Raw genomic sequence first — 15,347 nt, 5'->3', positions numbered from 1 at the left:
AGTTGTGGGTTACTGAACCAATTAATTCAGAACTATTGCCTGAGCTATGAAAATATCAATTTGTTTATCTCTAACAAAGGAGTAACAAAAACTATCACAAATACTACATAGGTTGGTATGGAAATAGCATGATCTAACATAAAAACTGTGCCACAAACTTGGTAGAATGCTAATGTAAAGGTAAGAGATATTTTCACTAACATTTATTGATTTGCATTAAATAGCATGTATTTCCAAAGACTCAGATTTCCTCATGTAGTTCTACCATTCTTTACTGCTTTTTCTAATTACTGAAAATTATAAAAAATCAGCAATTTAGCTAACAAGATAGATGATGTTAACACTGCACATCCATTTCCTTCCTCAACAACCAGGGATTTCCAGACCTGAGTGATGACCATTGAGAACTGCACCATGTTTACAGACTTCATACTCTTAGGACTCTCTGGCAGGTGGGATGTGCAGCAGGGACTCTTTGTGCTCTTCCTGCTGGTTTATGGCATCACTGTGATTGCCAACCTGGGGATGATGCTGCTGATCAGCATGGACCCCCGACTCCACACACCCATGTATAACTTCCTGAGCAATCTGTCATTCAGTGATGTGTGCTGCTCCTCATCTATCTCCCCCAAGATGGTGGCTGATTTCTTATGTGAGCAAAAGACAATTGCATATAATTTATGTGCTCTTCAGATGTTCTTTTTTGCTACCTTTGCAGCTGTAGAATGTGTAATCCTATCTGTGATGGCATTTGACCATTATGTAGCCATTTGCAATCCACTTCTGTATACAACAATCATGTCTGGAAGAGTCTGTGCCCAGCTAGTGGCCATTGTGTACATCCAAAGTCTGGTGTCTCTGTAATCGTTTCTCATTGCAGAATTTGGTTGTCCTTCTGCAATTCCAGTATCATCAATCACTTTTTCTGTGACTTCACACCTTTACTGGCCCTCTCCACCTCAGACACAACCATCAATGAGATAGTGATGTTCACTTACAGTAGCTGTGCTCTGGGGTTCTGTGTTGTCACTATCTTCCTCTCCTACAGCTACATCATAAATACCATCCTTAGAATGAAATCAGCCAAGGGCAGACACAAAGCCTTCTCTACCTGTGCCTCCCATTTAACTGCTGTGGCTATGTTTTATGGGACACTCCTGTTCATGTATTTCTGACCCAGCTCAAGTCACTCCATGGATACAGACAAAGTGACCTCTGTTTTCTACAAAGTTGTCATCCCCATGTTAAACCCACTGATCTACAGTTTGAGGAACAAGGATGTGAAAGATGCCCTGAAAAAAGCAGTTGGCACTAAATTATGTTCTGATGGAAGCCATGTTCTCACCCAAAGTGTTTATTTGAAGATCATGAGAGCTAACGTTCATGTAAAGATCATGAGAGCCAAATAATGAATAAAGTTTATTATTTTTTCATTGTTTTTCACTTGCAATTTTTTCACCTTTTTCCCTATTGATCCCTTCTACCCTCCCCCACATCTAAACAGTCAGTACCGCACCATTCCCCTTGCCCCTGAGTCCTCTATTTGTGTGCCTTTGCTTGTTCCTTCCCCTTCTTTTTCTCTTTATACTCCTCCTTTCTCCCCTCTGGTCATGTCGGTTTGTTCTTTATTTCCTATTCTCTAGTTCTGTTTTGTTCATTTGTTTGTTTTATTGGTTAGATTTTACTTATAGATGAGACTATATGGTATTTGTCTTTCACCACCTGGCTTATCTCACTTAGCATAATGTTCTCCAGATCTATCCATGCTGTTGCCATCTTAGAAGCTGCTTATTTCTTTCTGCTGTGTAGGATTCCTTTGTGTAAATGTACCATAGTATTTTGATACACTCATTTACTGATAGGCACTTAGCTTGTGTCCAACACTTGGCTATTGTAAATTTTGCTGCTATGAAATTTGGAGTGCATAAGATCTTTTGGATTGGTGTCTCACTTATGTTAGGGTATAATCCCAGCAGTGGAATTGCTGGGAAAAATGCAATTCCATTTTTAGGCATTTTGACATACATATCAATTGGCTCACCAGTTCCTTTTTCAGATATTTTTTTATTACTGATCATTGTGTCTAAATATAATGTAGGGGGCAGTCATTATTGTACATAATCTTCTCCTCCAGCTAAGGGAGACAGGTAATATGTTTACTTTAATGTTTTTCAAAGAGGATTTTTTTTGCCTCCTTCTCTATTCATGGTAAGTCCCAATGAGATGTCTCAGGTGGAGCAACCCTTCCATCCATGTCAGCTAAACTCACCCTCCCAAGGTTCCATTTCTTCTTGAACAATGGATATAATAAACTTGTACATTCAGAAGGAGTTTAAGTGTTAAAATATGTTTTGTCTTATTCCTATGCACTTGTATCACCCTATAAATATTTCATCATAACACTTAAAATTATATGTAGTGAATAAGTAAATAAGAATTTTTCAAAAGAGCTGTAGTCCAAACAGAATGTTGCATAAATGCATGACCCTTTCCTGTCCTGTTCAAAATATTTCTACCTTGCTATTGCCCATGCCCTGTTCCAGGATGTTATTCAAAACATTTGTTGAATGAATGAACTTGTGTCCTCTGCAAAAGTGATGCAAAATATTTTTGAAATACAGAGCTCCCTTTACTATATTTTATTCTATTCTAATATGTTCACCTTAGACAAAATTTATAGGTGCTCCTTTTCTTTCAGCCTAGTCTGAATATGTTTCAGGGACAGAAATAACATACAGAGAACTTCCTGGATGCTCTATTTCTCATCATTCTGCCCCAAATTTATTAACAAATATCCAAAGGATCAGGAGCTGTAGATTCATACTGCACCTCAGAATATTCACATCAGCCTATGTATTTCCCTTCTTCCCTCACTGTGGAGAACAGACATGATCCTATTGATGAATGTATAGAAAAGCATGGATGGGAATTAACCTTAGTAACACCGGAACCTCCTTAAGGTACCTGGATAGGGAAACTCCATCTTGATATGCTCATTGTTCCACACTACTGAAAATAAAACTCTAAAAAATGAATTGTCCAATTGATACAGATTAAATTGTAAAGGCATAGTTATAAACAAAAATATCTCTTCAATTGAAAAATAAGGAAGAATAATATTTCCTTTGTAACAATTTACATTTGTTTTCTGCCTGTGAAATAAACTGGAACCATATTTTACACACAACTTGAATAGTTGTCATCTCTGAATATGTCAATCCTATTCCAATAATTTAATTAAGTTTATTGCTTGTGTTGGTATCCTGGCAGTCAATTAACTATTACCAGCTTCGAAAAACAGAACACCATTTAAACGCCAATGAGTGCTTATTTTATTTTATGTTGTTGTCAGGAAGGGAACAAGGAGACATTCTTTTCTGGGTCCAGAAGGACGGGGTACTGGGTGATAGAAGGCTTTCCATTCAGGTCATAATCCCCAGTGTTATCTATGCCTTCAGTGTATGAAAAGTGCTGAGTGTCACATGGTTCCAAGCATTGAAACATTTATAAGAATAAACCAGTACATAAAAAGCATGCAATTTTCAACAGCTAAGTTACATTCAATTATTGATTGGGGAGAGTTTAAAGGCAAAAATACTTTATTATTCTTACCTCTTTTCTTGTGCAATACCAAAAAGTTTTGCTATTGTTCACAGAATATTTAACACATCAAGACTTCTCAATCTTTGTCCAAATCCCTTCCACTCTCAATTACCTTATTAAAAACATACTAAGTGTATTTATATCTATATGTGTTGTATAGAATTAGATTTGTTGGACATAATTTGCATATATGTTTAGGAGGAACAAAATCCCATGCTTTTTAATTTATCTTTTTCTTTAAAGATACTGATATGGTAGCTATTATACAGTCAGGAAAGCTGAATTTTTGTTGCCATTTATGTCTTATTTTCATTTTAAAAAATGATCAAATGGAAGAAAGTTTAAGATAAGAACTGTTACAAACTGACAGTAACCAGAGGGGAGAGAGGAGGGGATAACGGGAGAGTAGAGCAAAAGGATTACAGGAACAATTATAAGGACATCTGGACAAAAACAAGGCAGGATGGAAACAGGGAAGGAAGATGGGGATGGCAGGGCTTGTGGGGAGGGGTTGGAGGGAAGGCAGAAAACTGAACTTGAACAACAATGAAATTCAAAAGGATTTTTTTTAAGATAAGAACTGGAATTTGAAGTAACACACACCTGAATTCAAAACACCCAAATCTATTCCTGTCCCCAGTAAAATCAACAAAAGAGAAAGGAGAAAAAGATTCTTTCCTTCTTAGCAGAGTGACTTTAGAGCACTTACTCCTTTTAAGTCTCAGTTTCTTCATCTCTTTATTACAACCTTATATATACATTATTAGCAGAAATATATATCTAATCAGCCATTTGTGATTTGAGGAAAGTTTCTAAGATCATACAGAGCCAACCATCCCTCTATCAAGTGCTAACCCCCACTGTGGAGAAAAGAGACTGTGTCCTTGCTGGCCTCATGTCAGGAAGAGAAGTCTCCAGGATCCACCTTCATCTGCAGTAGAGCCTTCTCACCCCACAGACAGATTCCTGTGAGCATCCTAACCTCAGAGGGTGTGGGGCTCTCTGTCATCCACCTCAGAACTTGTCTTTCCTGACCCTGCCTTCACTCTTAGAGCTGACTGGAGGTTTTCTCATGGCCACCTATGCTGACCACACCATTCCCATGTGCAGGTCAAATCCCTGCACCCACTTTATTAGTCTAACCCCAGACCCCACACTGCCAAGAAATGAGTTCAGATCATTAATCACAGAGTTCCTCATTTCATGGTATTCTGTTTGTCCCTATTCCAAAGACTGTAGCTAAAATGGCACAGTTAGCTGCAAAGGAACTAATATTTATCTGTTACAATGAAGTCCTGTACTTTGGACATTTTCTGCTCAGTATTTAGAAAAAAGCATTTGATTCTCCTCACTCATAGGTCACCATTCCATTCTTCTCTATTGAAACCCCACTTTGACCAGAGCCCTACCTCACCACTGATCTACATAGACAAGTTCCTTTTTGGAAAGATAGCTTCCCTTGCAATAAAGGGTACAGTAATCTACATTATAACCCAATATACATTTTCACTATCAGAAGGCTTCCCTCACTACTCCATCCCCTCTCCCAGTACTCAAACTCACCTGAGGTTACAAGGTCTGCCCAGAAGGTATCCAGCCATGGAACGTGAAAAGGAGAGACATTTACTGAAGAAGATCCAAGATACAACAAACATTACACACAGGACAATGATATCTCAGTCCCCTTCAAAGTGGCCATCTTGGGACCTCCCACAGTTCTCCCAGTAGCCATCATCTGCCCTGTCATATTTTTCAGGATCTCATTGGGAGTCTGAAATCTCATCCCTCTCAAAGCTAATTTTAGTTTGGGGAAAAGGCAGAGTCACAGGGCACCAGTTCAGAGCTGGTGGGGTCTTAGTCACCTGGGTGATCAGATGTTTAGTCAAGTAACCCTGCAGGCCACATGATGCACTAGGGGGCACATTGTCCAGATGAAGCTGACAATCACCAGTTGCCCATAGCTGTGGCCTTATGAACCATCCCAACAATTTACAGAGAAATGTTCAACTTAACATCAAATCTGATGCAGATATTTGCTCTACTCGCTCAGTCATTTTCAATGTGATGGCCACACAGCACACATGCTCACTCAGTGGCTTCTACCACTCCATCTAGTGCAGGGAAGTAGTCATTGTCCAATCATGGGCATTCCAGTCCACTCTCTTTGGCTGACAGGCTACAATAATTTATACAAACTGTTCTTATATTAACAATGGCTGGACTCTTTTCTCAAATACTCAATATACTTTCTTTCAACTTACAGTAGTAACGTCAGTAGGGTTCATTCCCCAGATGACAGCCACACTGTCATCTCACCATCTGTAGGTTTCCCCTCCCATCGCTGGCCCCAGAGCATGGTCTCTTTCATTAATTTTTTGTAATCAATCAGTGTTACATATTGTAACACTGTGTTTCACTGTAATACTAGTGAGAGAACTATCATTCCTTATTTCTGCTCAGGCATTAATACCTCCAAACACAAGCACTACTAGGGATGACCATTACTGTCTATGTACAAACATCCAACCAAATAGCACTGTGTGGTAAGAATCTGCTTAGAAAATTTGTTAAAACAAAACAGATATAATTCTCATATCTATAAGCCGGTGGCTCCATATGAAAGGACAGCATACTCAACTGAGCTTGAAATCTGTAGAACCAACGCTCTGAGCTGTGGAGGCAATGACAACATTAAGTCCAAGTGCCTCCTCCCATCTCACTCTACCTGTGGCCTTCAGCAAACTACTCTTGCTCTTTGGACCTCAGGTTCCACTCTGTCAAATGAGGGGCTGAAACTGAATCATCTTAATTCTTTATTCAAGTTACTGCATCCTGGATTATATTAACACAAGACTATCAGTGCACATACCCACTGGGCATGACTGACCAATAGCAGACGGCTGGGAATACACTCATACCAATGGAATAGGTTACAGCTGTAGGTCTACTGGACCTGAACCAGAAGTGGCAGTGGTAGCACACAGACAGAGAGTTTGGGATGCAGGAGTCCCACCACCATCAGGCTGGTCTACTTCAGAACAGGCCTTCAGTTCTGAAATTTTGCTGTGAGACACACTTCATAAAAGTGAATATTCTACTTTGTTAGTTGTCAGGAATATCAAATACTCCAAAAAATGGCTACAATTAGAGGAAAGGATCCTGTTAGATACTGGTCAGATGTTCAACAAGGCATGCACACAATGGTGGTGTGTTACAGTCAGGTGGATTGGCAGACTTCATATAAAACGGTATGATGATATTTACTAAATCTAAATGTTAAATACGCACCCACACACATTTTCAACTCCTGGGTTTATATGCAAGATAAATGGGTGTTTGTGTCTACCAAAGGGTATTACAAGAGTGTTCACACTACAATTATTGATAATAACAAGAGAGAAAACCACTCCTCACCTCTCATGCTGGTGAAAGTAGATCAATAAATAACAACATAGTTTTACAAAAGAATGCTCTACATCAATGGGATCCATCTTTGCAACTGAACACACAATGTGAATAAGCGTATACCTGCCTATGGCAGCACATGCTTTAGGTATCTGCTCGTGGCCAGTTCAAAACTATTCTATCGTGATAATTATAAAGAATGTAATTAATCTTTTGGATGAAGAGACTAGTGACTCAACAGGATTTCTGGTGCCCTGACCAGTGTGGCTTAGTTTCTTTGGGGTCATACACGAAATGAGGAACCGCCAGTTTGATTCCCAGTCAGGATACATGCCAGGGTTGCAGGTTCAGGCTCCTGTGGGGTAGTGTGCAAGAGGCAATGAACTGCTATTTCCCTCTCACAACACGTTTCCTTCCCTCTTTTTCTTTCTCCTTTCCCTTCTCTCTAAAAACAAATCAATAAAATATCTTTAAGAAAGGATGTCCTTTAGTGGATGGCTTTGGTCATTCTGGTAGTGTTGTTCTATTTGTTGTTTTGTGTTGGTTACAAGGCTATTTATTTTAAATTCATTTAACTATATACTTATCACTTAAGTAATCTCTTGTACATTACATATCAAAAAGTTTATCCTAAAAGCAAATCTATGTATGCACCATTAGATTCTAAGAAACTTCAGAAATTTATTTTTGTAAAAGTTTTAGTTTCAGTTCTGCCTTATCTACAATAAATTCCAGGATATTCTTTCAAAATAATAGAGCAACTTTTAAAGAGTATGTCTGTAATATGTCACTTTGCTGATAAATGATTACTGCATTTTTAAGCAAATATGTCTTATTCAAAATATGAGTACTTTCTTTTTTTTACTGATGTTCAACTGCAGGTGTCTCCATTTCCCCCACCACTCCCGCCAAAATCACCCATTCTCTCCTCCCATCCTCGATCTTACCATCCTTTGACTTTGTCCATATGTCCTTTATGTATGTTCATTGATGACCCTTCCCCTATTTTACTGCATTATTACACTCTCCCCTCCCCCCCTGGTTACTGACAGTTTGTTCTTTATTTCAATGTCTCTGGTTATATTTTGTTGCTTGTTTGTTTGGTTGATTAGGTTCCACTTGTGGGTGAGATCTTATGGTATTTGTCTTTCAACACCTGGCTTATTTCCCTGAGCTTAATGCTTCCAGACCCATCCATGCTGTTGTGAGGAGTAGGAGCTCCTTCCTTCTGTATGCTGCATAGTATTCTATTGTGTAAGTGTACCATAATTTTTTGATGCACTCATTTACTGATAGGAACTTAGGTTGCTTCCAGCACTTGGCTATTGTAAATTGTGCTGCTATGAACGTTGGGGTGCATAGGTTCTTTTGAATTGATGTTTCAGGATTCTAAGTGCATAATCCCAGCAAGAAATTCCTGGGTCCAAAGGCAGTTCCATTTTTAGTTTTCTGAGGAAATCCCTAGTGTTTTCCAGAGTGGCTACAGCAGTCTGCAATCCCAGAAGCAGTGCACTCGGGTTTCCTTTTCTCCACAGCCTCACCAGCACTTGTTTGTTGATTTGTTATGTTGGCCATTCTGACTGGTGTGGAGTGGTATCTGATTATGGGTTTAATTTGCACCTCTCTGATGGCTAACATCCTTTCCTGTTTCTCTGGGCCCTCTGTATGTCCTATTTGGAGAATTCTCAATTCATGCCTTTTCCCCATTTTTTTTTGAATACCTGTTTTCAATTTTTTTCATCTTATTTTATTTTACTGATTATGCTATTAGAGTGTTCCCATTTTCCTCCCTTCATACCGATCCACCCTGCACACCACCTTCCACCCACATTCCCCTCTTTTGTTAATCTCCATGTGTCATAAGTTCTTTAGCTTCTACATTTCCCATACTATTCTTGCCCTACCACTCTCTATTTCCTACCTACCCTCTATGCTACTTATTATCTGTACCTTTTCCCCCTCTCTCCTCCTTCCACTCCCCTATTATCAACATAACCCTCCATGTGATCTCCATTTCTGTGGTTCTGCTCCTGTTCTAGCTGTTTTCTTAGTTTGCTTTTGCTTTTGTTTTAAGTGTGGTTCTTATTAACTGTGAGTTTGCCATCATTTTGTTACAGGGTGCAGCCAAGAGGGGGACCCCAAAAAGGCATTTGAAATGGGGTCCAGAACTCAAGGTGTCCAGGAGATTTTAAGGTGTCTTCACCCCTTCCTCCACAGGTATGAGTTGTTAGGTGTGATTGTTATTAACTATGAGTTTGCTGTCATTTTACTACTCATATTTTTTATCTTCTTTTTCTTAGATAAGTCCCTTTAACAATTCATATAATAAGGGCTTGGTGATGATGAATTGCTTTAACTTGACCTTATCAGAGACGTGCTTTATCCATTCTAAATGAAAGCTTTTCTGGATAGAGGAATCTTGGATGGAGTCCTTGCCTTTCATGACTTGGAATACTTCTTTCCAGCCCCTTCTTGCCTGTAAGATCTCTTTGGAGAAATCAGCTGACAGCCTGATGGGAACTCCTTTGTAGGTGACTGTCCCCTTATCTCTTGCTGCTTCTACAATTCTCTCCTTCATTTTAATATTGAGTAATGTCATTATGATGTCCCTTGGTGTTTTCCTTCTTGGGTCCAGCTTCTTTGGTACTCTCTGGGCTTCTTAGACTTCCTGAATGTCTAATTCTTTTACCAGATTATGAAAGTTCTTCTTTATTATTTGTTCAGATAACTTTTCCACTTGTTGTTCTTCCTCTTCCTCTTCTGGTACCCCTATAATTCAGATGTTGGACATTTAAAGATTACCTGGATGTTCCTAAGCCTCTCCTCTTTTTTTTTTTTTTTTTTTTTGAATTCTTCTTTCTTCCTTCTTTTCTTTTTGATTGTTTCTTTCTTCCTTCTGGTCCACACTCCATTGATTTGAGTCCCAGTTTTCTTCCCTTCATTATTGGTTCCCTGTATGTTTTCCTTCATTTCACTTAGCATAGCTTTCATGTTTTCATCTAATTTGCCACCAAAATCAACCAATTCTGTGAGCACGCTGATCACCAGTGCTTTGAACTGTGCATCTGATAGGCTAGCTATCTCTTCATCTCTTAAAAGTATTTGCTCTGAAGTTTGATCTGTTCTTCCATTTCGGCATTTTTTTTTTTGGGGGGGGGACTTGTCACATCTGTTATGTGTGAGGGCTGGAGCCTTAGGTGTTCACCAGGGCGGGTTAACCCAGTCGCAGGACCCTCACTGTTTGTGGGGGAGGGTTCCCGAGAGGGAACAATGGCGCTTGCTCCAATCTCTCTCAGATTTCAGTCCCTTCAGTCATTTTCCATAAGCAAGTTGGTGCTGATCACCAATCAGCATCTGGTGCTGATTTCCATGTGGGTGGGCTTGTGTACATTCTAGGACCCTGTTAGTCTCTCCAATGACTCTCCTGTGAGGTTGGGAATCTCTCCCTGCCCGTCAGCCCCCTCAGGTGTTTTCAATCAGTGTTTTTGCGGCTTTATTTTCCCATGCTGGGGCCCTAGGTTGCGGGGTCTGTCTTGCTCCCCAGCCTTGCCTGGTTTGTCTACACACAATATGGGACTGCCTGGTCAGCCACCCACCCTGCACACCTCACTGGGTCTGCCCACTGCCACCCAGAGCCCAGGTTCTGCCTGCTGCTGTCAGTGCATTTGGGATCTGCAATCCAACACATTTTTTTTTTTTCTTTTTGCTGTGCCCTGTCCCCATCCGCACCCAACTTAGCTGGTCACCCAACTTCACCCCTCCTACTGGACTGGATGAATGTGTCTAACTCCTTGGTTGTTGAACTTGCATACAGTTCAATTTTCTGTCAGTTCTGCTATTTTGTGTTTGTTTGTTTGTTTTTTGGTTTGTATCCTTTATTTGGTTGTGTGATGAGGCTCACTGTGTCTACCTACACCTCCATATAGGCCAGAAGTCTCCTGCCCGTTTTTATTGGGTTGCTTTTCCTGCTGGAGTGGTGTTCTGCAAGTTCTTTGTATATTTTGGAGAACAAATCGTTGTCCATGGTATCATTTGCAAATACATTTTCCCATGTGCTAGGTTCCCTTTTCATTTTGCTGCTTCCTTTAGCTGAGCAGAAGCTTTTTATTTGATGAGGTCCCATTCGTGTCTTCTTTCCTTTATGTCCCTTGCTCTAGGGGAGATGTAGGTGAACATATTGCTGCTTAGAATATCTGAAATTTCCCTGCTTATGTTCTCCTCTAGGACTTTTTTGGTGCTGCAACTTCTAATATTATTTCCAGGAACTAGGAGATTAGTGAAGCTTGTTTCCTTTGGTGCCATTACCAAGCATAAACTCCCAGAAATGAAATTGCTTGGTCATAAAGCAGTTTCATTTTTAATTTTTTTAGTTAACTCCATACTACTTTCTATGTGTCTGCACCAGTCTGCAAGCTCACCAACACTGCATGAGACATCCCTCTTCCCCATACCAAAAAATACAGATGGTTGTAAGAAAATAGTACAAACAACTATATGTTAACAAATCAGACAATCAGGAGAAAATAGATAAATTCCTACAAACACACAATCTTCCAACCCTGAATCAGGAAGAATCAGAGAATCTGAATAGACAGAATACAACTAGGGAAATTGAAGCAGTAACCAAAAGACTTCCAACAAACCAAAGTCCTGGACAAGATGTCTTCACAGGTAAATTTTACAAAATATTCAAAGAACAGCTATTTGGATCAATTTTTATAAATTCAGTGAAAATCTCTAAAAGACTTAAGTTTGCTTATTACCTCTAGGTTTCAATTTCTGTATCAAATAATGACTTTATTAGAAACAACTCAAGATGTATGTATCATAACATATACATATGTTATATGTATATATGGTGATTATTAAGCAACACAAAACACCACACTCTGGAGAAAAGGCCAAAACTGACTTAATTTACAGTCAAATTTATATGCCTTTAAAGTTCATTTCTTAGAGTTTATTTGAAAGAACATACCTATGATAAATTTTGAATGTATGATTATACTCATATCAAAATTTTATGATATAAAAATCCTCCATAAAGTTATAGGATATTAGCAAAAGAGGAATGGATAAATTAATGTAAAAAGGGCAGCATTGACATTATTCATAATAATTCTTTTCATATAAGCTATATTTATTGAGGTAGAATTTTTTATTGAATATTAAAAATCCTACAATAGACACCACAATCTAGTTTTCCCTAAGCACTATGATTATAGTCGGTTTTTTTGTATTTATAAAAATCTTTGTTTTGTAAAAATCTTTGATGTGAGAGTGTTTGTATATGTGTGTCTTTGTGTGTAACTTGAGTGGCTGTCTTTGTAAATTATGAAATGGAAACAACATACATGTGTAAGATTTGGAGAGCTGGAAGAGTGCTCAGTGTATTCATTGTACTATTGCTAAATAAGTACAACAATAGGCAATAAGGTAGGCAGAGACAAAAGCAACATCTTAACAAGTCCCCTGTTTCTTCCTCAATTACCCAGCCTTTAGGGAATAACAGATGATGAAACATCTTATTATACCTGTCCCATGTTCCTGGGAGACCAGCACCCGGGTCCAGGCACAGCCATGGTAATATAAACCAGGTCACTGATGGGACAGTGCTGAAGCCTCTGGCAGGCAGACAAGAGGTAACAAAGAAATTTTTGATCTGGAACAGGTACAGGTTTAAATTGTGGTTTTCTCATTTCTATTTTAGATTTTTAGCTTTTTATCTTTATTTGACCTAAAGCATGTTACAAAACAGATGGAGGGTAAGAAATATTATGCAAACTTACTTACTTTTATCAATCTCATTATTCTAAAGACATTAAAAAACGGCAATGAATAATAAAATGTGAATATTATTTATGAAGGTGGTTGGACATTTTTTGTTTTTACTCTATTACCTGTACCTTTACATATTTTATAAATATTTTGTCTTTGAAATGAAGGTTTTTTTAAAAAATATCTCTACTACCACACATGATTGAATGAGGTCAGACCAGGTTTTTTACAGACCTGCATACGGATTACTACATCATTATTCAGATGTAATTCTTTGTCCATTACAGAATGTAACAACACTTATACTGCATCAAGAACAGAAACAACCTTGTAATTAGGTATGGGTTATCTGAACCAAATCATTCTAAGGACAACTTGGTCGACTCTGAGGACATCAATTTCTTAATCTATAAGATAAAAAAATACTTCATAGTTAGGTATGGAAATAAAATGATTTTATTTGGATCAAAATGTGCTACCTATTCTACATACTCTGTATTATTGTTTTATCAACTCACATTAAATTGGAAATATTGCAGAAAGTCAGCTTACTTAAAGACAATGTGCATTCTTGAGCTCTTTTTCTAATGGCTGACAAATAGAAAGAACCAGAAGTTTAACTGCTAAGACAGTCAGATGAATTTGCCCTCCACTTGCATTTCCTTCCTCCACAAACAGGGATTTCCAGACATACCTAATTCATGGCTGTTGATAACTGCACTGTGTTTATGGACTTCATACTCTTAGGACTCTCTGGCAGGCGGGATGTGCAGCAGGGGCTCTTTGTGCTCTTCCTGCTGGTTTATGGCATCACTGTGATCACCAACCTAGGGATGATCCTACTGATCATGAAGGACCTCAGGCTCCACACACCCATGTATTTTTTCCTGAGCAATTTGTCTTTCTGTGATGTCTGCTACTCCTCCACTATTTCTCCCAAGATGCTGGCTGATTTCTTATCTCAGCAAAAGAAGATTGCATATAACTTATGCGTGGTGCAGATGTTCTTTTTTGGTATTTTTGCAGATATGGAGTGTGTCATGCTGTCTATCATGGCGTATGACCGTTATGTAGCCATTTGTAATCCACTTCTGTATACTGTTACCATGTCCAGGAGAGTGTGCATCCGGCTGGTGGCCACTGCCTACATTGCAGGTTTTATAGATATGACCATCTTTATTTCTTACTCAACTCAATTGTCATTCTGCAATTCCAATATCATCAATCATTTTTTCTGTGATGTGCCACCCTTACTAGCCCTCTCCACCTCAGACACCACCCCCACTGAAATAGCATTGACCATTTCCTGTAGCTGTGTTGTGGGGGCTAGTGTCGTCACTCTCTTCCTCTCCTACACCTACATCATCACTACCATCCTTCGCATGAAGTCAGCCTCAGGCAGACTCAACGCCTTCTCTACCTGTGCCTCTCACTTAACTGCTGTGGCTATATTTTATGGGACACTCTTTTTTGTGTATTTCCAGCCTAGTTCTAGTTACTCCATGGACGCTAACAAAGTGGCCTCTGTTTTCTACACAGTTGTCATCCCCATGTTAAACCCACTGATCTACAGTTTGAGGAATAAAGATGTGAAAGGTGCCCTGAAAAAAGCTCTTGGCACTAAATCATGTACTTGGTGAAAGTGTGTTCAGTCAAAAAGATATTCTTTGTAGATCTTCACACCTACAGTTTATGGACATTGGAACAGTTTTCTGCAGTCTCAGAAGTACAATTCTGGATATTTCTTTACCCACCTTTGTGCATAAAATGAATGTGAAGAATAGTCATTATGAATCTTTATCTCTTTGAAAAAAAGAAAAGGAGTAATAGGTTAACTCTACTGTTTTGCAAAAAGGATCTTTGTGTACTACTCTGCTTTAATCATGAGTATATATATCCCAGAGTGAATGGGCATAGTCATCTTCCCATGTTTAAAGTTCTGGTTTTTTAAGCAATGGTTTTAATAAACTTACTCAGCCAGAAGGGAGTTTTAATAATTTAAGTTAGGTTTCATTTTCTTCTTCCTATGTACTTGCATCATCCTATAAATTTCCCATCAAAACACTGAGAAATAATAAGTAGTAAATGAATGAATAAGAATGAATTAAAATTCTTCTGCCTTAGCTCAGAGTCCCATAAATGCAAGGCTCTTGTCTGTCTTGTTTACTGGTATTTCTACTTTGTCAGTTACAATGCTCATTTTCAGGACGCCATTTAAAAACATTGATTGAATGAATGAAGATGTTTACCCTCTAAGACACATGTAAAAAGCAGCCTTTGTGAATGAAAAAGAAAAGAGCTTTGTTTTGTTTTATTTTAGCATGTTCATTTTACTCAGAATTCACCTGAACTTCTTCTTTGCCCAAGGCTGAGTAAGTGCCAGGGACACAGATCATGTCATGTAGACAACTTCTCAGATCCTATATTTCTGATCATTCTACCCCAGGGGTTGGCAGGATCAGCAGCTCTAGATTTATATGGCACATCATAGCCTTCACATCAGACTGTGAATTTTCCCTCTTGCCCTCAATCTGCAGAACAGATTCATGCTCTTGACAACT

General features: G+C 38.7%; 2 protein-coding genes across 2 annotated transcripts; both read left to right on the top strand.

The window, feature by feature from the left end:
• The first annotated feature begins 263 nt into the window (after positions 1–263).
• LOC114499043 (olfactory receptor 8U9-like) lies at positions 264–1,409 on the top strand. The gene is given in 2 exon segments (XM_028515003.2): positions 264–853; positions 856–1,409. Coding segments are annotated over 2 exon segments (1,014 nt in total). The 5' UTR covers positions 264–393.
• An 11,931-nt stretch (positions 1,410–13,340) lies between these two features.
• On the top strand, positions 13,341–14,426 carry LOC114499042 (olfactory receptor 1052-like). The gene has a single exon (XM_028515002.2). The coding sequence runs from the start codon at positions 13,488–13,490 to the stop codon at positions 14,424–14,426; it is 939 nt and encodes a 312-aa protein (XP_028370803.1). The 5' UTR covers positions 13,341–13,487.
• Positions 14,427–15,347: the final 921 nt, after the last annotated feature.

Source organism: Phyllostomus discolor, chromosome 6, assembly GCF_004126475.2.
Source record: "Phyllostomus discolor isolate MPI-MPIP mPhyDis1 chromosome 6, mPhyDis1.pri.v3, whole genome shotgun sequence".
Lineage (NCBI taxonomy): Eukaryota > Metazoa > Chordata > Mammalia > Chiroptera > Phyllostomidae > Phyllostomus > Phyllostomus discolor.
The sequence above is the reverse complement of the archived record's forward strand: the minus strand, read 5'-3'. Positions and strand labels throughout refer to the sequence as shown.

Bases quoted from the DNA above. Each gene is read 5' to 3' on its own strand.
- LOC114499042 (XM_028515002.2), top strand. From the start codon at position 13,488: ATGGCTGTTGATAACTGCACTGTGTTTATGGACTTCATACTCTTAGGA.